At 57.8% G+C, this 21,160-nt stretch overlaps 2 protein-coding genes across 6 annotated transcripts; one reads left to right on the top strand and one right to left on the bottom strand.

Moving 5' to 3' along the window:
* Positions 1-759: 759 nt before the first annotated feature.
* On the bottom strand, positions 760-8,869 carry CUNH9orf50 (chromosome unknown C9orf50 homolog). The gene is given in 9 exon segments (XM_027104104.1): positions 760-2,549; positions 2,914-3,039; positions 3,193-3,355; positions 4,855-5,015; positions 7,883-8,068; positions 8,173-8,267; positions 8,269-8,389; positions 8,391-8,449; positions 8,451-8,869. Coding segments are annotated over 8 exon segments (1,170 nt in total). The 5' UTR covers positions 8,751-8,869; the 3' UTR covers positions 760-2,549; positions 2,914-2,954.
* A 3,053-nt stretch (positions 8,870-11,922) lies between these two features.
* On the top strand, positions 11,923-21,001 carry NTMT1 (N-terminal Xaa-Pro-Lys N-methyltransferase 1). Of its 5 annotated transcripts, none has more exons than XM_027104572.1 (4): positions 11,923-12,063; positions 17,944-18,156; positions 18,961-19,213; positions 20,053-21,001. In XM_027104572.1, exons 2-4 carry the CDS (start codon positions 17,995-17,997, stop codon positions 20,307-20,309), a joined length of 672 nt encoding a protein of 223 aa, XP_026960373.1. In that variant the 5' UTR covers positions 11,923-12,063; positions 17,944-17,994; the 3' UTR covers positions 20,310-21,001. The 5 variants fall into 5 exon arrangements, with proteins under 5 accessions (XP_026960373.1, XP_026960374.1, XP_026960376.1 ...); XM_027104573.1 differs by having other exon boundaries at positions 16,949-18,156; XM_027104575.1 differs by lacking the exon at positions 11,923-12,063 and adding an exon at positions 12,070-12,363.
* Positions 21,002-21,160: the final 159 nt, after the last annotated feature.

The following is a 21,160-nucleotide window of genomic DNA, read 5'->3' as shown; positions in this document are numbered from 1 at the left end:
TTCCTGCCACACTGCTCCCAGGAGCCCAGGCGGGATTGGCCACCTGCCAGCCCTGAGTGGAAATGTACCAGCGAAAAGGACCCTGCTGGGGACCCTGGGGAGGGGTCCATCCCCTCCCTGCAGCACTCCCTCCCCTCCACTCCCCCTTCTTGGTCACCCCACATTCAAGTTCAAGCTCTGCCTGCAGAAGGGCAGGGGCATGTTGGAAAGGTCTACAGAGGGCTGGGGTGGAGGTTGCATCTGCGGCCTCCAAGGCAACAAGTGGCCTCTGGAATGTCGGGGTGCGGTCGCTGGGAGACCCTAGCTGGGGAGGACGTGCGCGTGTCCTCTGTGAGTATGTGGGGTTTCTAAGTGTCGTGGTGTGAGTCTTTGCATGGGTGTGGGTGTGGAGGTGTTTGTGGTGCCTATCTGTGTGCGTGTGTGACGTGTGTGCGCGACGAGTGTGTGCTGTGCGCGTGGGGCGCGTCTCCGGGGGCCTGTCTGCGGCTGTCCCTGTGTGTCCCTGCGTTTCTGCTGGCAGTGGCGGGAGGGGAGGCTCGGGGCTGCCGCTGAAGGTCCTCTTGACACAGAATCCATGTTTGTCGAGGAGGGGAAGAGAGAGCGGAGGGAGGAGAGGGGAGGAGAACGGAGAGAGGGAAGGAAGAAATGGAGGGCTGGGGCGGGGGCGAGGGGGGCGATGCGAGCGGAAGGTAGGCCGGCAAGGTGGGCGGGGCGGCGGGGGGGGCGGGGAGCAGAGGGGTCCCCGAGAAACCGGGCTGTGGGAGCCCGCGTGGCCGCCCGCCGGGTCCCCATCCCCAGCCCACCGGGCAGGTCCCCGCCGGGAGGCCGCTGTCCGGCCGCCCCGCTTTGGGAGCCCCGACGCCGCAGGGCCGCCCCCCGCCGCTGTGCGCTGCACGCGGGACTCAATCTTCAGTGCTCGTGGCTGACGGCGCTGTTGCAAGCTTAGCAGTATTTTGGTTGAACAACGAAAAGCGAGAAAGAGAAGTTGGGGGTTGGGCAGCCTCCCCTCCCCGCCCCGCGGTCCGGCAGCGAACTCGGGCAGGTGGAAGGAGGCGGCGCGGCGCAGGGCCGGAGACGCGAGCGCCGCGCGAGGGGAAAAGTTTCCGACCCTTTAGCAAGAGGCTGAGAAGTTTCGGCCGCGCCGGGCGGTGCCAAAGCCAGGCCAACACTGCCCCCGCGTGGGCGCGGCGCGACGCTGCAGCCGGTGGCCGGTTTGGGGTCCGCCGCGGCTCTGCCGGGGAAACTGAGGCTCGGAGAGGGCCAGGTGGGCTGTGCAAGGCCACGAAGAAAAGGTGCAGTAAAATCAGGCCTCCTCCGGGACCCGTAGGCTCTCCAGGAAATATAAGTACTGGGGGGGGGGAGTGGGGGAGGAGTGAAAGTCCAGAAAGTGGGGATGGAGGGGATAGGTCATCCCAGGGATCGGAATCCCACTACACTCCCCAGTGAAGGGGAATGGTAGCACTGCTCCAACCCATCCCCACAGGGTTGGTAGATCCGTGGCCTTTTCTGGAGCCAGGGCCCTCCTTCGAAACAGTTCTCCCCCATCCACAACCCGTCCTGGCCCTAAAATCCCCACGGCCGGTCCAACCCAAATCCCAGCCTTTGCTATTCAGCACTGCGCCTGGGTGTGGATTCCGTGGCTGTTTCTTCACTGGCCAGGAGGTGGCGATAAAGACCTCGATCCCGGCCTTGGCGAGGGGTTGGAGCCAAAGCGCCGCTTCTAGGAGAGAGGGGAGGGGCCCAAACTTTGCCCAGCAGTTGGAACGCAGGTGTGTGGCAGGGCCAAACCCGGCAGACAGGCAAATGGGGGTGAACTGCTGGGTCAGTGCAGCGGTCGGAAAAGCTCCAGGCAGTTCCTGCCACCTTGTCTTGCGCCACCTCCTGTGTGACCCTGAACACTGCCCCCCTAAGTGGGAGAGAAACATCTGACCCCTGCCCACCCAGATGCTTGCCCTCCAGGGATAAGACTCTGGCCTGGGAACACAGAAGACAAATGTTTGTCCCTTTGGCCACAGTCTGGATGCCCTCACCCCACAGGGGAGGTCCGCAAGCAGCCTTTGGTTCCTGTCAAAGATGGAGGCTGGGCTGGGGGAGGTTGGGGCAGGTGCCTGTTTCAGGTGTGGGCTGATCTAGGTTGACAGAGGCTTGGTCCCAGGTTTGAGATGTGTGGCAGGGTCTCCCACCTCCCAGAAGAGGGGCTCATTTGGAATAAGCCTGACCCCTGAAGATGCCTTGCCCCCCCATCTTCATCCCAGCTGTGACTCCGCCCCAGCCCTCCCCCTGGCCCAGGACCCCCAAAGACCAGCAACTAGGAGAGGTTTGTAAGGTGAGCCCTGACAGCAGATACCAGCCACCGGGGATGTGCGTTTATTTGTGGGTCAGGGAAGGCCTCTCCTCACCCCTCCCCCGTGTCCACACCTGGGCTTGGGCACCAGCAGCCATTCACCTCTGAGCGCGACGTGATGTTGACGGCCGGGGAAGCTGGTGCCCCTTAGGGCGGCCTTGTTTCAGGACCGCGTGTGCAACACCAAGCTGGGCAGGAAGGACTCCTAAGGCGAGAAGGGGGACCAGCTGGGCGTTTTGGGGGCCTCTGGGCAGGAGATGGGGTTCCCTGGGCCCAGGGGGATTCTACACCACAGCCCGAGGGGGCAGGCACTGTGGTCAGCCCCATTTTACAGATGCGGAAACTGACACGGAAAAGACCCCACCGTTCGAAAGTTAGGAGCTTGCGATCTGAACCCAGGCAGCCTGGCCTGAGAGCCCACCCCTTAGCCGAGCACATACAGGGGTTTCACCCAGAGCCCTGGCCACCCCACTGGGCACCAACCCCCACCAGGCAGGGGGGCTCCAGGCGGCTGGCTGCCAGCAGTTGCTCAGTAGCTTCCGGCTCCAGGAACAGGGCGATTTGCCCACCTGCTCCAGAAAGGTTTTGAGGTGCCCCCGCTCCGCTGCCTCTAGGTGGTGGGCCTGGGGATGAAGGGCAGGCTGCTGTTCAGAGAGGTGTCCTCAGAGAGGTGGTCCTTCGGCTCCAGGGTGGACCTAAGGGGGACAGGAGCCCATGAACTGTGTGGACCCTGAGTCCCAGGTCCACCCATGGCTGGCAGAGCCCTCAAGGGCCCAGACCACAGCTGGACAGGGAGGTTTACAGGATGAGGAGATGCATGAATCCCATCCCCTTCCACAAAGCCTCACAGGCCACGGGAGTCCCAGCCGAATGAGTTGGCCGTGGTGTCCTCCTTGGCCCTGGGATACAGGGCTTTGGGCAAACTCTCCAGCCATCTCCCGACACTCCCGAACACCTGCTCCGATGCTGCTGACCCGCTGGCTGTCCTGTTCTCGAGGATGCCCTGCCGGACTGGAGGAGAGAGAGCACGGGTGAGATCTCTACCCAGGCGGGGCACCTATACCCCCCCCTCCTCCCTCTGGCAGGCAAGAGCTGGCAGAGTCCCGTCTCCATGGCAACCCAAGGCTCCCAGGGCCTTCTGGCTGCCTCCAGGGAAGGCTCTGGTTTTAAAACTATCCTGCATGACTGTTTCTGCCTCTATCACCGAAGCTGTGCCCCCTCCCCCCTCCCCACACCCCCACTCCTGCTTTAGCCCAACATGGGCCCCATTTTCCAGTCGTCCCACCATGTAAATCCAAGAGACGATGCTGAGAATCCTATGGGGATGGAGGGTGTTTCCTGTCCAACAGCTGCCCCTCCGGCTGGTCAGGAACCCCGAATTCCTCAGGATGGAAAGGGCTGGGAAGCAGCCGCTGAGCTCCACTCTGGTGTTCTGGGGTATGACCGCAGCCCAGTGGCTGTCAAGGAAGTGTCTCCCGGGCCAGCCAACGGCCATTCCCAAGAAACTTTCTCCAGGTGCTCCCTTTCCTTGGATTCCCAGGGGTGGCCAGGGGGCACCCTGGCATCTCTTTTCAGCTGCTGTGTCATCTGCCCTCAGGGCCTTGGCTGCCCCATCGAACAACCAGAAGTTGGGCAGAACTGCAGCTTCCACCTCCAACTTCCTGTGACCCTGAGGGGGATGGGTCGGGCTCCTTCTGAATCCACCAAGGCCCTGGATTTTGAGGGCTTTGCCCCCAGCGAGGCTTTGGGGCAGCCGATCCCTGAAAGCGCACACAGTCGGTGCTTAATAAATAGATGAGGCTGTTGGACTGCTGGATCCTGAGAAGAGAAGGGGCTGGGCAGATGGGGAAAGCAGGCCTTAGGAAAGATCGTACCAGAGCAAAGACGTGTATTCTTCCCACCGCTTGACACCCACTTCAGAAAACACTGGAAACTGTGCCAACACGAACGAAGCTCTGCCTGGGAACCTGGGCCTGGTGGTTGGTTCCTAGCTTCTTTGCTGGACCAGGCAATGCCAGCCTTCTGTGGAGGCGTGACCTTCTAGAACTTTCTGGGCACCTCCCAAGCCAGGCCTCTGAGGTCTGCCTTCAGGGATATGGGAAAAGGATGCTTCGGGTGCCTTTGTTCCTACCTTCTCCAGACCCTGGAGGCCATGTGCGGGGTCTGCAGGCTGAGGTTGTGGGTTCCAAGGTGGGCAGATACAGCGTGTGGGAACCCTTGGCAGTGAGAAATCCTTCCGTGGTGGCCAGGCCTGGACAGCCACTGTTTCCTGGGCCACAGCTGCAGCCTTGGGACATCTCTGCTGGACCTCAGACCCTCTACTTGGTCCTTGAGGGTCACCCTAACAGCCTCCGGAGAGGCCAGTTCAAGGGCCTCCTCCACAGGATCAATGGTCTCTTGGGCTTTTTGGCCGGCCCCTAACTCCCAGGACCCAGGGCCACAGCCTCTGCTCTTCAGGTTTCAGGCTAGAACTTTCTGGAGTCCTGGAGCTTCCCTTGCTGTCTCCTCACCTGCACAGCTGCGTTCCCAGTAGCGGAGCGCTGTGTACCGTAGCGTCTCATCTGCAAACTGCACGCGGAAAGGGCAACACCGCCTGCAGTGCCCTGAGCCTTCCCCCGAGGAGCTGTGGGTGAGCACGGCCTTGAGCTTGGGGGCCTGTGTAGTGTGGGGCCTGGTGAGAGAGATGAGAAGGGCAGGGGAGGACCAGGGCCTGAGGCCCCAGCCCCTCATGCCACCCTGACAACACACATCCATCAGGCCAGAGCTCCCTGTGGGATCCTGACAACCACAGCTGGCCTCTCCTGAGCACTTCCTGCCCTTCAGTCAATGGCTTGTAACAGGCATCAGCCCACCAAACCCACACGACTCTGTGAAACACGATTATTATTCCCATTTTACAGATGAGGAAACTGAGGCACAGAGCGTTTTTGTTTTTCGTTTTTTGCAACTTGCCCAAGATCGCACAGCTGGTTAGGGGTGGAGCTGAGATGTGAATTCTGGTTCCAGAGCCAGTTCTCTTATATATCAAGCAATTCAGCAGAGAAAATAAGGAGATGAACTCCGGAGTCAGGCAGTCCTGGGTTTCAATTCTGACTCTGTTGAGCCTGAGTTTCTTTGTCTGTAAAATGGGGATCATTGTTGTGCCCACCATACAGGGTTGTGAAGCGATGACAGGGACTGAAAAGCACCGTCCCCCGCACCACCACCCAGGCCAGGGTCTGCAGGGCCAAGGGTAAGCATCTCTAACTGAGAACTGTCCTTATAATCGTCAATTTCAATTATGCCCCTTCCCAGTCCTGCGACATGGGGCAGACTGCCCTCAAGTCTCCATTTTACAGTTTTCCCTTTTAAATTATGTACTATGTATTGTAGACACGATAATAGCATCCTTATAAGAGTCTGGTGAGTATCAAATAACTTACGTGAGGCATCTGGTACAGGGCCTGGCAAGGGGCCTGTGCTCAATGAAGGGGATCTGTTATGGTGACATTTATTAATTTCAGCCTCCAGAGCAAGGCTGCAGGAGGGCTTGCTTCATTCATCCACGGCTCTGTTATTCAGAAATGCCACATTTGACCTTACGTACAATGCTTATTGATATATCTGACTCCATGTATCTGTCCACATCTTTATGTCCGTTTGGACACAGAGGGGACGCTTTTCATAAGCCCATTGAAGAGCCAGGCATCCAGGAGATGGCCAAGACAGTGTCGGCTACAGGCGTTGGGACCTAGTTATGCAACAGCTGTTTGCTTATCTATGCCTGCTTGGTGCTGGCCTGAGGACCAGCCAAAGGCTTGCCCCAGCTGTGCCCACTGGGCTGAAATCTCAGCTTCTCCTCTCAAATGCTGCTGGAGCGTGTTCTAATGCACCCAGCTGTCCCCAGCAGGGCCTACTAGGGAACCCCACACACCTTAAAGTGCTCAAGAATTAGCTCCTGAATGTGAAACACTGTGAAGGTATCCATCCCTGTTGTTGCTTACATTCAAGATAATGAGTTCCACACTCTTATTTATTATATCTTATGAGAAGTAGTGTGTTTATTTGGTCTGATTGATTTAAAGTTCCTGGGTTGGCAAATGTGTTTCATTTCTGGCACCTGCTCTGATCCACTGGTGGTGTCTGCCTGGAGCACTGTGTCAGGAAGGGTTCTGAGGCTCAGTGGGGGAAAAATGCTGTGATCAGTTAGTACTGTCTGCCATGGGTCCAGGATGAGAAGGAATGGCAGGTCTAGTGTATTTCCTCTCCCTGGTCTTTAAACTCATGGGCAATGCTCTTCACCTTTCATCCATGTTTAAGCCTGTTTAAGCAGGAGGAATTATTTCTGTATTCTTTTCCCCCTCCATTAGAGCTGCAGCATCTAGGCCCAGTTAAGCTCTAATGCCCAGGCTCTTCCTACCCCCATCCCTTATTTTACTTCCCCCGATATTTGACATATAGTAAAAGCTAGTAAAGGTTAGAGGAAGAAATGGATGAATGAATGGTGGGTTGTGTGAAAGGATGGAAGACTGGGTAGATGGGTAGGTGGGTGGACAGATAGATGAATTAATGAAAAGGTTTTTTTTTTTTTTTTTTTGACCACACCGTGTGGCTTGCAGGATCTTAGTTCCTGGATTGGGGATTGAACCTGGGCCACAGCAGTGAAAGCACCGAGTCCTAACCACTGGACCGCCAGGGAATTCCCGAAGAGGTCTTAATACAAGGATTGGATCTTAGGAGGATGGGCACATGTATGGATGCATAGGGGGGGTGAATGATTATGTAGATGAGTGTGTAGACTTGTACGTGGCTTCAAGACTAAAAATGGATAGCATCCTGGACTTACAGGTGGATGGAAGGATTGGTAGATGATCAGTCACTGGATTCATGGGTAGATGGATAGAATTGTGGGAATTTGGGGATAGCTGGATGACTGACTGGCTGGCTGGATGGAGGGATACGTGGATTAATGGATCAATAGGAGACCTGATTCATGGGTGGATGGATGGGTGGAGAGATTCATGAATAGGTTTTAAAAGACCTGGTTCACAGATAAGATGTATGCAAGGATGAATGGGTGAATGGGAGAATGAATATATGAATGGATTCATCGATGAATTATGAAGGTGTTGGTAGAAGACCTGATTAATGGGTGGATGGATTCATAGATGTTGATGGACGATCCTTGAACAGGTTGGGAGAAGACCTGATTCATGGATGGACACACAGATGGATGAACAGGTGGACAGATGGATACATTCATGGGTGAAAGGCAGAGGAAAGAAAGGAAGGAAAGAAATGCCCTTTCTCCCCACTCCCCTACCCCATCCTCCCATAACGCACTGATCGGTCTTCTCGACCGTGGTGAATTGTGAGTGATCTTTCCTGAAGGAGAGGGCAGGTATCTGATGGAGCAAAATCTTCTTAAGACTATTCTTGAAGTACAATGACTGGCCCCTTGAAGACAAATAGGCCACACCTGGCATGAGTGATCAGGGTCCCCCATAGTCAGAGCATTGATGACAACCCTGTTCCCACCAGCAGGTCACTGACACTTACCCCAGGTCTGGGAGGAAGGAGTAGCGGGGACACTGCGGAGGACTTCCAGAGTGTTCTGACACACTCCTTTGATGTTGTGATGGTGAGGATGCTGGGAGCCAGGAGGAGGTGGAAATAGTTCTGAGTCTTCTCTTGGGCACAATCCTTACCAGGCTCTTCCTGGTTGCATGGCCTTGGGCCTCAGTTTACTCATCTGTACAATAGGGGCAGTGGTAGACCCACCCTCAAGGGGTGATTGCCATCGCCAGGACTCTGCCAGGCATACTCTGCTAACACTGCCATTATTCTACGCCAGGTGGTGGGACCCCCACCGGAAATGACTCAGCCCCCCCGTGGGGGCCGTAGGGGCCTCACTCGGTGGTCGCGGCTGCTTCGCAGACTCAGGCCCTGAGCTGGCACAGGAACTGCCGGGACCGGCCGGGGAGGAGCTCTCCTAGGAAGTCGCCCAAAGAGTCGGGGTTCTCCCTGGCCGAGCCCCTGCGGGGATCCTCGCACTGTCCAGGCCCGCGGCGCCGGTTCCCGGGGCTCGCCGGCCAAGAGCGTGGGCGGCAGCAGCAGCGACCTCAGCCCTTGGTCGGTTCCGGGCCGCCCGCTGGGCCACGGTGGGCAGGACGGGCAGGCGCGACCGGGGGCGCCTGACGCCCACCCCGGGATCCGAGGCTGAGGACTCACACGTGGGGGCCTCCCACCACTCGGCGCCGCCCTCCGAAGCCCTGGAGCCCCCGGAGGCCCCCGCGCCAGAGGCTGCTCGGAGCTCGGGCAGCAGCAGCCTCGGCAGCAGCGGGTCTCTCCGTCTGCGATCGCCACCGCCGGGGAGCCCCTCGGGCGCCATCTGCTGGGCACAGGAGCTGGGCCGACGCCGGGGCATGTCTGGCCCTGCGCTCAGCCCAGGGCATCCTCAAGCCAGTGGGGGCGGTACCGTGTGAAGTGGAGAGGAGGGCGTAGACCCGCCTCCAGGCCGTAGCGCCCGGAGCGGGGCAGCGCGGCTCGGGGCTACTACCACTGGCTCGCCAGACAGTAAGTGGCTTCAGGCTTGAGCGTCCCGATCCTCTGTTTCCTCATCTCACCGAAAAACGGTGACGGTGAGAGTACGCACTTTTTGAGTTACTGTGACGTTTAAATGGCTTAGAATAATGACAGGCACGTTGTACGTGCTCAAGGAAGCCTAGCTGCTGTTGTTATTATATTTTAAAATTATTATTTAGGATTTAGTCTCAGCTCCACTACTTATTAGCTGTACCTTGGGCAAGCCAATTAATTAACTGCTATCAGTGCCCTCATCTGCAGAATGGGGATAACCCAGCGCCTGCTCCTTTGTGAGAATGAAACAGCACCACGTGGTAGAGAGCACTTAGCATCTGGAGTGTTCAACCTGCTGTTACTGTTATTAGCGCTGAGGTGGGAGTTGGGAAACCTGGAACCAGCTTGAAAGGGTGACCTGCCCAGCAGCTGCCCATTCCTTCTGGAGCCCCAGAGTCCCTTGGGTGGGAGCTTAGTGAAAATACAGATGCCCCAGATTCCGATTCAGAGGTCTGGGGTGGGGCAAGACATATTTTTAACAAACTCCCCCTTTGGGAGACAGAGCCCCAGCTCCGCCCCCCATTTCTTTTCTTTTCTTTCTTTTTTTTTTTTTTTTTTTTTGCGGTTCGCGAGCCTCTCACTGTTGTGGCCTCTCCCGTTGCGGAGCACAGGCTCCAGACATGCAGGCTCGGCGGCCATGGCTCACGGGCCCAGCTGCTCCGCGGCATGCGGGATCTTCCCGGACCGGGCCATGAACCCGTGTCCCCTGCATCGGCAGGCGGACTCTCAACCACTGCGCCACCAGGGAAGCCCCCCGCCCCCCATTTCTGACACTGGCATCTCAGAGCCTGCTTCCTCCCTACCACACCCCACTCCCAGATTGTTGTCAGCTCTGAGCTGGTTTCTAGTGTCACATTCACCCTAGTGGGGCTTTGGGGCGGGGCCGGAGACGGTCCCCTGAAGTTAGAGCCCCCTACCAGGTGGGCTGCTCCTTGGAAGAGCCCGTCTTCCCGGCTTGGTCCCTCTGCTGGCCCCTCCCTGCTGCCTCCATGGCCTCTTCAGGGTCATTATGATCCACCCCTCGCCCAAGGTGAAGTGGGCACTGAGGCTGGGGGGCAGAGGGCGGGGCTGTTGTGCTCAGGATGCCAAGGCTGCAGTCACAAGGGAGCGTGGGACTCCTGGCCAGGGCAGCCAGGCCCAAGCCAGGGATGGAGGGCCCTGGGTTCAGCTACCCTCTCTGGATCCGGGAGGCTCAGGTGGGTCATGTTTGGGCTGGGTGGGTTTGGAGGTGGAACTTCCACTAGAAGACTGGGTAGTAAGAATGCGGTGGGCCTGGAGACTATGAGGAACCAGTTGTGAGTCCATGCTCTGTTCCTGCTTGCTGTGTGGTGCTGGATAAATCTCTCCTTTCTCAGGGCTCCACGGTAAAATGGACTGTTGGCCTCCACCTGTGACTCTTGGCTGGGAGGGGGCAGGGAAAAAGCTTGTATTGTAAAACTTGAGTGGGGGACGAGTGTAGTTTGGACCAGTAATTTCACTGGCCTGGTAGGATTTTACAATTTGAAAATGAATAAAATGACTTTGGAATTCAAATGACAAGATGTCTGCCTGGAGGAGGCATCCCAGACAATGTAATACATTTCCGAAAATACTCCTCAACCAGGGATGGAAGGGCATACCTCCTTGGGAAGACAGAACATTGTGTGGGGAAGGTGAGAGATTTTTATATTTATTCTAAGTGTTTGTGAGTTTTTAAAAAATGGATGAGGAACACCAGACTACCTACATGATTTCTAAGGAGGCCTCCAGCCCTTACATGCTGCAAACATTTATTGAGCATCTACTATGTGCGAGGCTTGGGAATTCAGAGATGCGAGAGGCTTTGAGGTTAGTGGACTGGCCAGACCTGGAAAGGCCTTGGAGTCCAGGTGTAGGGAAGGGAGTTTGTCTTCCATTGACAGGAAAAAAAGGTAGGGGTGGATTTTTAGGCACCCCTAAAAAAGCTAGGCTCAGAGCTGCCCCCCAAAGATTATAGAAACCTCCAGATTGAGATTGCCCAAGATGTATCCCCTTGCCATAGTGACATGGAAAATGAAGCTTGGGAGAGGAGCCCAGGCCAGGGGAACCAAGTCTGACCTGCAGTGCCCTAGCGAGGATGCCACATAATATGGACAGATTTGGGGGACTCAAAAGCAGGTGGGGCTTTTCAGGGCACCCCCCCCCCATAGCTTTCTCTTCATTAGAGCAAACACATTTTAAGCCCCTCCTTGGTGCGACGCCCAGAGGAAGGCACTGTAAATCTAAGCCAGGATGTCAGTTTAGGAAAAAAGAACTTATGACGAATATTGGGAATATGATGACATAGATGAATATTATGACGAATATTATGAGTCAGCTTCTATTTACTGAGAGCCGGCTCCAAGCACAGGGCTGAAGTCTTGACGCATAATATCCCACAAATTTAACCCTCAGAGCATTCCATCTACCTGGCAGAAGTGGAGACTGAGGCTTGGAAAAGTTCACAAGGTCTACCTACCTGCAAACTCTCATTTCCATCAAGGCTGCTTCAGGGACCGCTCCAGAATTTCTGTGTATGGCAGGAGCCTAGGGGAGGGCAATCTTTTGGGAACAGAAATTTCATGGATTTGCTCTGCTTATTTGGAGTGGCAACCCCTTGGCACTGTCAAGGGTATTTTTCTTCCTTGTTTTTTCTTTTTGATCTGTATATTTTAAGATATTAATTGTTATGGGTGGGATTAAGGCTTGCATAAGGCTCCCCCTCCCCTTTTTACCCAGTGGAAACTCCACAGAACGCTCGTTTTTAAAAGTCCAGCCGTGCCGCCTCCTAATGAGCTGCAAGCTGGAGGCGGGACAGGGTCGGCGGTGCGGCTTTTTAGAGTTGGAAGCTCTTCCCGGGACAGTACTCGAGTTAGGTCCGGAGCCCACGGGGCGGAGCCCTATGCGGCCCCGCCCCCGGGAGCCCGGAAGTGACGTAAGCGGACAAAGGCGGCGCGCGCCGCGAGGTGTAACGTCTGGTAGAGGTTAGGTGGAGCTGCTTGGGGGCTGCTGGGGTCTTCGCCGCCGCCGCCGTCGCCGCCGCCTCCTCCCTCCCTCCCTTTTCCCCGTCCTCTTCTCCCGGGTCCTAGGAGCCCCCGCGTGGGGTGAGTAGCGCGAGGCGGAGCGGGGGACGGCGGCCGCCGGGAGAGGGGAGGCCCCGGCCCCCAACGGCCTGGGCGCCCTGAGGCCCCGGCTCCTCACGTGACCCGGGCGCGAGCCGGCAGGGCCCCACGTGCGCACTCCGGGGAGGTCCGCCGGCAGGCCGGCCGGCCCTGGGCCCCAGGTGGGGTGGGAGGAGGAAGGCCGAGGCCCCCCAAGCCTGATCAGGGCACTCCCCCACGCCGGCCCCCGCCGCAGCAAGTTCTTTTCCCTCTCTGAGCCTCAGTTTCCCCTGTGAGAAACGGGTAAGGAGAGCACCCACTAGGAGGGTGGGTGTGAGGATTCAGTAAAATGCTCAGATCAGAGTCGGGCACAGGGTAGTGCCCGGTTACATAGGCGTTGCTATCATATTTCACCTTGGACCCGACCCCAGTTAGGGGTCAACATAGGTGCCGCTCAAAAGACAGCCCGCCGCGAGGAGCCCTTGGAGCCAAGGTCAGCCTGTTGGCAGAGAGGCTGCCGTATCAGAAGGCCCAGGCTTTGCTGCCCATCAACTGTGATCTCTCTCTGGACCGTGGTTTCTCTGTACAATAAGGGATAGAACCAGCTGGTGGCAGAGGCCTTGCGGGTGGGGCTGGGCAGTACTGCACATGGTCTGGAGGTATGGAATCTGCCCAGTGAGATGGGATGCACCCCTGGGAGGACTAGGGCCTTGACCCAGTAAGAAGTCTGGATTCCGTCCTTGTTCTGTTCCTGGTTTTCTGTGTGTGTGCATTACTCCATGAGTGGAATGGTTTTTCTCTCTGTGAACTAGGGGCTGTGGGAGAGTTGAAGTACCCGCAGAATGCTTTGGTGGAGACTAGAAGCCCTAGAATCACAGACAGAGTCACCAAAACCAGCAGGGTGTCCGTGCTTCCGTGGATGGGAAGCTCACTCCCCTCTGCGGATTGGCGGAGCTGAGTCACTGGAACGACCACCCGGCAGTAACAGTCATGATCCCTTAGGTGTGGCCAGCACTCTGGTTTAGGGGGCCTTTCAGCACATTTTCTCGTTAGGGCTTCACACTTGGCGGAGAGAATCGATGAGAATCTCATCTGACAGAGATTTTGGGGATTAATGCACGCCCAGCAGTGTATGGAACACTTTACGCTTGTATATCCACGTTTAATCCTCACAGCTTTCCTAGAAAGTCAATGTTGCTGTTCCCATTTTATAGATAGACACGTAACTGAGGTTGTGTCTTATCTGCGCTTACACAGCCAGTGAGAAGCAGAGCCAGGATTCACACCCGGTTCATTCAACTCCATCAGAGCCTTTGTTTTTAAATCCCGCTCCCCCCGCCTTTTTTTTTTGGTCTTCTTTACTCCCTCCCTCCCTTTCTTTTTCATAGAACACCCTGCCATTCTCAGAAGTCCAACGGCTGTCCACACAGAGCCAGGGAGAACAGGCCCTGTCCACGAGGGTGTGGGAAGGAAGAGGTAACATCAAGCGGGCTCGTGCCTTCCGATGCTTCCAGGCTTTTCCTTAGAGACTGGTAAATGAGGACGAGATGAGCCTGCAGAGCCTGACGGTGACAGTTCCAACCCCATTCTCTTCCATGGATCCTGGGAACAGAGTAATAGCTGGGGCGGCTGGCCGGGGTGGCCCTGAACACCTTGGAGGGGGGCGTGGGTAGGTGGCCAGATGATCATGAAGTATTCACAGACACATTCCACTTGCTGAGGAGCAGAAGTTCCCTAGGAGCAAAGGGTCTCACTTCCCCTCCAAGCTAGCCCAGAGTGCAGGAAGCCAGACCGCCCAGGCCCCTCCCCTGTCCCTGCGGCCATGTGGCTCCTTCCTTGCTGTGATCCCAGCAGGGCAGAGTGCAGGAGGACCTCCTGTGGGTTGACGGACAGCCCCGCCGTTCCCTCTGACTCCTAGGGACCTCCTGCCCACCTCAGTCTGGACTCTGGGAGGCAAAGTGTAGACAGGGCCCCAGAACTCATGTTTACTAATGAATCTAAGCTGTTAGGACAAATGTCAGAGTTATACTTGCCATTTCCCGGCCTAGATGTGCCTCCCCTGGCTTGTTCCTAGAATGTACCCGTAAGTGGAATTCTTGTAAATTGGATTATTCGGGGGACCTTGACATTTAAAGGAATCATGTTGTAAGGCTTTTGGTAAAGCAAAAAATTGTATCGTCAGTAAAGGGCTTCAGTGATACCGGGTTTGAATGATTTGATTTTTGTCTGCAGGATTTTCTTAAAAGTGGAGAATGACTGGCCGCACAAAGGTCCTTCTCCGATTCATTCAGCAAAACCAGTTAGTAAACACCCACCTCGCAGCAGGTGTTAGGCTAATGGTGTAGACTTAGCGTCCCTGGGCCTCCTGGGAGGGAAGGCAGACAGACAGGCAGAGAGAGTACAGCCAGGGAAGCGTCTGGCCCCGGATTTATTCTGTTCATCTGATCGGAAGGGAACTTGTTGAATACCTATGAGCTACATGAGACGCAGGAGAAATACAGTGATACATCTCAGGGTGTCGCCACTGCTTTCTGGAGTTCCCAGTCCAGTGGAGTGACAGACACAAATACAAAGCCAGCAGTTTGTGTGAGGGGGACGGGGCCGGACTCGCTGGGCTCATCCGAGTGGGAGCACTGCTGCGTGGCCGGCTCTGGTGCTGTCCTTCCTGAGGGGGACAGGGCCGGACTCGCTGAGCTCGCCCGAGTGGGAGCACGGCTGCGTGGCCGGCTTTGGTGCTGTCCTTCCTGGTGACAGCGGAGGGGCTGGGAAAGTGTTGCTGTGGTGCCTGTCGGCGGGGGCTGGGGAGCCCACTTGGCCTTTCAGACCGCGTCCACGTAAGCAGCCCCCAAACCCAGGAAGGTGGATGGTAACATTTAAGCTGCTGGCTCCCTCTCCTGTCAGTTCTCAGGGAGCTACGGTGACACTTACTGTGCCACATCTGCATTCTTGGGGACTGGCAGGTCTCCACGTGCTTTTGCTTGTCACGTTCCTGGAGGCTGGAACGAGAGTTCATTCTCACAAGCAGCGCGCCGCTTCCTCCTGTGGGCTGGGGCGCAGGTGTGGGATGCTGCTGTGAGCCAGGGCTGGGGGCAGTATTTAGAACTGAGGCCCCCCAGCCTGTCACCCCGAAGGGCTCTTGGGTTGGTGCCGTAACTGGAACCGTCCTCATTGGAGTCCCAAGCCCTGTACCTGAACAGGGAAGGGAGGGGATCCGTCTGAGAGCTGATTCGAGAACCTGAAGGGGTGGGGGAGCCAGGGGTCTCGGGGGGCACAGTGGAAGGGGTCTATGGAGGGTGGAAACAGTGGCAAAGCCCAGGTCTAAGGGCGACCCTGGTGGGGCCTGTGGATGCTGTCGGCTCCCTCCTGTTCCGCAGAAGGCCCGCGTGTGACCCCTGTCCCCGGGGAACGCCCGGGTCCACAGAAGGAGCCGGGTCCGGGGACGAGGCGGCGGCCCCCTTCCCATCTGTTCCCAGCAGCCAGGCCAGGCCCTCCCCCGGTGCCCCCACTGGCTGGCTGGCGTCTCCGGAAAGGGCTGGCCGTGGCAGAAGTGGAATTGCGTCAGGGAGCAGCATTTCTGAGTTGTTTGGCTGGGGTGGTCCTGCTGCTTCTGGAAGGTTCCTTGTCTTCCAGGACAAGTTCAGAGTGCAGGTGTGTGTCGGAGGCTAGCTACAGCCATGGCAGTGAAGATCCCCAGCGCTTCTTGTTTTGTTCCCCTGCCTTGTTTTGTTCCCCTGCGCTGCCTCTGGGCCCTAAGTTGTGTGTCGAAGGCCCGTGCTTGTCCTCAGGGCGCTTTTCTGTTACTTCTCTTGACGCTCTTAAAGCACTTCTCGGTCTTACGGGGGTTTCAGCTGGTTTTGAGGACCATACCGGGAGGTCAGTGACTTAACTACAGCCCCGTGGAGTACTGTAAAGGGGGCGGAGTGAGCCCCCGGGAGCACAGACTTGCACAGCTTTCCTGGGGGACTGGGGGCTTTCACCCCTGCACTGAGGGACTCCTGTGGCTCGGTGCCGGGACGCAGTGGTGAAAAGGCAAGGTCCTACCTCGGGGCTTCCATTCTAGTGGAGGCCAGATGGTCAGTAAACTGTCATTTCAGCTAGAAATACGCACTCCGAAGGCAGGAACCACGGGGATCGGGTAAGCGTGTTGGAGGAAGGCACCTTAGAATGGCCAGGGAAGGCCTCTTTGAGGTGACACGTAAGTGAAACCCTGTGTTGAAAATCAGCTGCTCACGGGGGAAGGCCCAGGGCTCGGCAAATGCACGGGCCCCTTGACCTTGGGTAGGATGCCACCGTGTGCATTGCCTCCCTCCTCTACACGGGGCTCGTGGGGTGCCTGGGTCGCGGTGAGTCGTGAGGGTCCAGTGGCCAGCGAAGAGTGAGCAACGCGTGTGGGCAGAGGATGGGTGGCTGCTACCCCCGTTCTGTCTCCTGGCACGGCGCTGCCGTTCCTGCACCGTCGCCACTCAGCCCCCGCAGGCTGGGTCCCCGCACCCCTCTGCCCTTCAGAAACTCAGCTGATCAGTTTCGCGTTGTTGACAGACTGGACCCGTGGCCCCAGGCTCACTCAGGGCGCTGTACTCCAGGCCCCGTCTGCCAGGACGGGCTCACCTCCCACACTCTTTTCTCTGTCCACACTGCAGCCAGCCCAGCCGTCCCCAGCCCTCTGTGTGGCACGCGTGCCATGCCACCTCTGCTCTGTCCCTGTCCCCTTCCAGAGCATTCCTTGTCCTCCGGGCCCGGCCTTCTCCTGGCTGCTGCCCCGCCCGCCATTCGGAAGGGACGACTCTACCCCTCAAGTTCCCATAGCCCTTTGTGGCTCAACGAGAGTCCTCGTTTCTGCCTCGTGTTCTCGTTGGTTCCATTTCTTCCCTGTCTCCCCTGCTGTAAGCCTCTGGGTGTTGAACCTTATCTGGACAAGCCTCACGGCGGCTGGAACGGCCCTGCGCACGGCGAGCATCTGTAGATGAGCGCGGTGCCTCGGGAGAGGTGTGACCCTCCACCCCCTACGCGGTGTGGCCCAGCTGGCTGAATGTGGCGCTGGCGGTGGGCCTCCGCTCTGCCATCAGGGCCCAGCCGTCTGCTTTCACTCTCCCCTGTAGCCCACGCGGCTGCCAACGCAGCCTTCCAGAAGCACACATCTCAGGCCACTCCCTGCTTAACCTAGAGTAGTTCCGGCTCGCTGCTCTTTGGTGTGAAGTCGGAACTAGCAAACATGACCCTTAGGACCCCGAGTTTCCCGTTGGAAGGGCAACGCACGCGCCTGTCTTCCTGGTTGCTGAGCGAACGCTTCCTCATCCTCGATGTTAGCTGGTGTGTCGCTTCTCCTGACACCTGTGCTCTGCCAGCACCTTGTACCTCTCCGCAGCCCTCACACATGTCTGGTTGTGTATCCGCCTGGCCGTCTCCCTGTTCACAGACAGCACCTGGCACAGAGTCAGGCTCATGGGTAACCGTGGACTAGACCCCGCAGTGAGCTTGTTTCTGCACTCGCGACGGAGGGAGGCAGGCGTGGGGCTCCTCGGGCCCTGCTGGGATCACCCGGAATGTCTGCTGTAGGAGGCTTGGGTTCCTTGCTTTGTTTTCATTTCTCTTAAGTGTAGATCAGGGTTCTCTGTACCTTGGGTTCAGAAGCCACTGAGTCAGGTGTCATGTAGGGTAAGGAAAGAACTAGAAGCCAGGACTCTGGGTGTCCTGCTCTGACATGAAGATAGCTTTGCAGAATGACTTGAATGCAAGAGACGGGGGGCAATGCCCTCTAATGGGTAGAAGCAGGCTGGGGGACACTGGCCACTCCTCTGCGTCAGGCAGGATCGTGTGACCAGCAGAAGCATGCGGGGAGCCCAGGGCCCTCAACCTGGCTGCTTCCCTCCTTTTTTTATTCAGGGACACCGCTGCTGAGTCTGGTGCCTGAGCAAAGACGTGGCTGGTGACAGCATGACGAGCGAGGTGATAGAGGATGAGAAACAATTCTATTCCAAGGCCAAGACGTACTGGAAGGAGGTCCCGGCCACCGTGGACGGCATGCTCGGGGGGTATGGCCACATCTCCAGCATCGACATCACCAGCTCCCGGAAGTTCCTGCAGAGGTTTCTGAGGGTAGGCAGGGCTGCTGTGCTCTCCAGGAGGAGAGGCGGTGGCGCCGGTGGCACTGCCTGCTCTGCGTGGGGCGCCACCTTCCCACTCGCCGCCACAGGGTCACCTCATTGTGTCCACGACCCAGGCCTTGAAGAGCGGGTGGGGCGGGTGACTCACAGGCTTTGCCCCAAGGTCACCCGACAGGAGGCAGCTGTTACGCTGGGGCCTCTCGGTGCCGGAACGGAGCAGTCTCCTCACAAACTGTTCTATTTTTCCAGAGGCAGAACCTTTGCTCTCCTGCCGTGTTTGCAAGCCTCTGGGCTGTGGCTGTTGGCCGTTCGGCCAGCACAGCTTCTCGTTCCTCGCCCCGCCACCCTCCTCTGTGCCAGGCTGGCATCGCCGTGGCCAGAGCCTCCCTGCCTGTCCCTCGGCAAACACCGAGGCTGCTGCTTGCCCCCTGCTCCACCCACGTTCCATCTTCCCAGATTTGTTCACTGAGTGCCCTCTTCCATCCTTTCACTGCTTGAGTTCTTTATTCTCTCTCTGCTGCTGTCCTTTTAATGGGGTCTCAGGAGTGACAGGAGATGAACGCACCTACTTAACACCTTTACGTGGAGGTTGGCTTTCACGTTAGAAACACGTGGCCCAGGAAAAGGCTGTGCTGTGCTTACGCCCACTGCTGGCCCCACCGGTGCCAGCTGCCAGCCTGTGCCCAGGCCTGATCTGAGTAGTCAGGGGCTCGTGAGGAAAGGCCCCTTCGCAGTGACAGGGTCCCTGTGGCTTTCTAACCCTTCCTTATAGTCTGTGCCTTCTCTGCTCTTTCAGGAAGGCCCAAACAAGACGGGAACCTCGTACGCCCTGGACTGCGGAGCCGGCATCGGAAGGATCACCAAGAGGCTGCTCTTGCCTCTCTTCGGAGTGGTGGACATGGTGGACGTGACGGAGGACTTTCTGGTCAAGGCCAAGACCTACCTGGGTGAGGAAGGCAAGAGAGTGAGGAACTTCTTCTGCTGCGGCCTCCAGGACTTCAGCCCGGAGCCGCACTCTTACGACGTCATCTGGATCCAGTGGGTGATAGGTGAGCATCCCGCGCCCCTTCTCTGCCTGCCTGCACGTCTCTCACCGCAGAGGCTGGGCTTCCCGAGGCCGTGGGAGCTGAGGCTCTGGTGCTGCTGCAGAGGGCGGCCAGCGGGCATTCCTCGAATCCTCCCTGCACTCGCCAGGACTCCACCTACAAGGTTCACTTGCTTCCATGTTTTGTTTCAACTCAATACCTGCTGTGACCCATTTGGGGACAGATTTTGTTGTTGAAAAGTTTTAATTATCAGTAACTTACTGCATTCAAAGAATGTGGAAATGAGTTTTCATAAGAAGGGCTTTCAGTAAGAGGAAGAGTTGGAGCCCTGGCTGCCCTCTGCCGTTCGCAGTGAGCGAGCCGCTTTACCACCCGGTCCTGCACCCACTTGGCCTGAAGGCGTACCCAGGGTGCTCTCCTCAGGCTGCCCACCTAGCAGCAGGCCACCTCCTCCAGGTGGGCGGCCCAGGCTGCTGGGAACACGCTGGATTTGCCCTGCATTTTGTGGTCCTCAAAAGCCTGTTAGGAGTTGTGATGTAGGGAAGGAACTCTGGTACACTCCGCTGATCCAGGCCTAGGAGGGGCGGGTGGAGTGTAGGTGTTGGGCACGGCCTGGAAGTCACCCAGTCAGGGTGAAATCCCAGCGGCATACGTTGTGATTGCCCTTGGGTAGGTGACTTCTGAGCCCGTTTCCTCTTAAAATGGGCTTTGGTAAACCCCTCCGGGCTGTTGAAAGCCAGTGGCCCTGTGTGTTCAGCACTGAGTAAGTGCTCAGCAAGTGGACACGCAGTGGCATGGAGGGGCTGGCATCCTTCCCTCGTGACGGCCTCTGCCTCCCCCAGGCCACCTGACCGATCAGCACCTGGCCGAGTTCCTGCGGCGCTGCAAGCGGGGCCTCCGCCCCAACGGCATCATCGTCATCAAAGACAACATGGCCCAGGAGGGCGTGATCCTGGACGATGTGGACAGCAGCGTGTGCCGGGACCTCGATGTGGTCCACAGGATCGTCCGCAGCGCAGGCCTCAGCCTCCTGGCCCAGGAGCGGCAGGAGAACCTTCCGGACGAGATCTACCACGTGTACAGCTTAGCCCTGAGATGAGTGGGGCTGGCAGGAGAGAGGGACCAGTGTGGGTGGGGGAGGACTGGCAGCTGCACGCGGTCCACACGCTCAACCTCGATGGTTCGGGGGTGCTGAGCGGGGCCACGAAATATACCTGTCTGCCGTCCACTCACTATACAGACTCTTATTAAAAAGGCATAAGGGGACCCAGTCGGGAGGGGTGCCACTGAATGGGGCAGCGAGGCCGGAGTGAGCGGCGGGGACTGGGCCCTGTGGACCCATGCGACCCCTGGGCCTCCGATGCTCGCCTCGTGGGAATCTGGCGGTCCCATCAGAAGTGAGACTCCCTGCTCTCCAGTACCACCACCTGGCCTTCCTGCCACAGGCCTGGCTGGCGTAAGAGGAAGAGAGTAACCCCTAAAGCGGTTGCCGAGGACCTTGTATCTCCAGAGGGGAGGGGAGCGGAGCTGGGCCCGTGGAGCCTGCGGCCCTCAGCACCCTCCTGCCTGCGCTGAGCCTACGTGGTGCCTGCCGAGCGGTGCAGTTGATGGGATGTCCACGTTCCGGGTGCTATTTGGAGATGGGGCCCTGGGGCCCTTAACGTGACCGTCACCACAGCCTGCAGGGAGGGGAGAGGCCTGGAGCTTCCCTCTCGGCTGTGCCTTGTGGCTCCTCCTTAGGGGGCATTTTCAGTCAAAAATAAAAGGGTGAACCCCTGTACTGGAAAGGCCTTCGCCAGTCTGGAGTGGTGCTTTTCTTTACTGGGACAACAGTGCTGTGCTGCTTGAAAGCTGCTCTCCTGGCTGGGCATCTCCTCGTGCCTCTGCCGCCTCTTCTTCGGCTGCCGTGGACCCTTTACCCTGAACTCGGGAAAGGGGGGGGGCGGGGCC

The sequence above is a fragment of the Aethalodelphis obliquidens genome, unplaced genomic scaffold (genome assembly GCF_003676395.1).
Source record: "Aethalodelphis obliquidens isolate GAN/ISIS:26980383/991018 unplaced genomic scaffold, ASM367639v1 scaffold7, whole genome shotgun sequence".
In the NCBI taxonomy this organism is placed as follows: Eukaryota; Metazoa; Chordata; class Mammalia; order Artiodactyla; family Delphinidae; genus Aethalodelphis; species Aethalodelphis obliquidens.
Note: the sequence above shows the minus strand (reverse complement) of the source record. Positions and strands in the feature narration are given on the sequence as shown.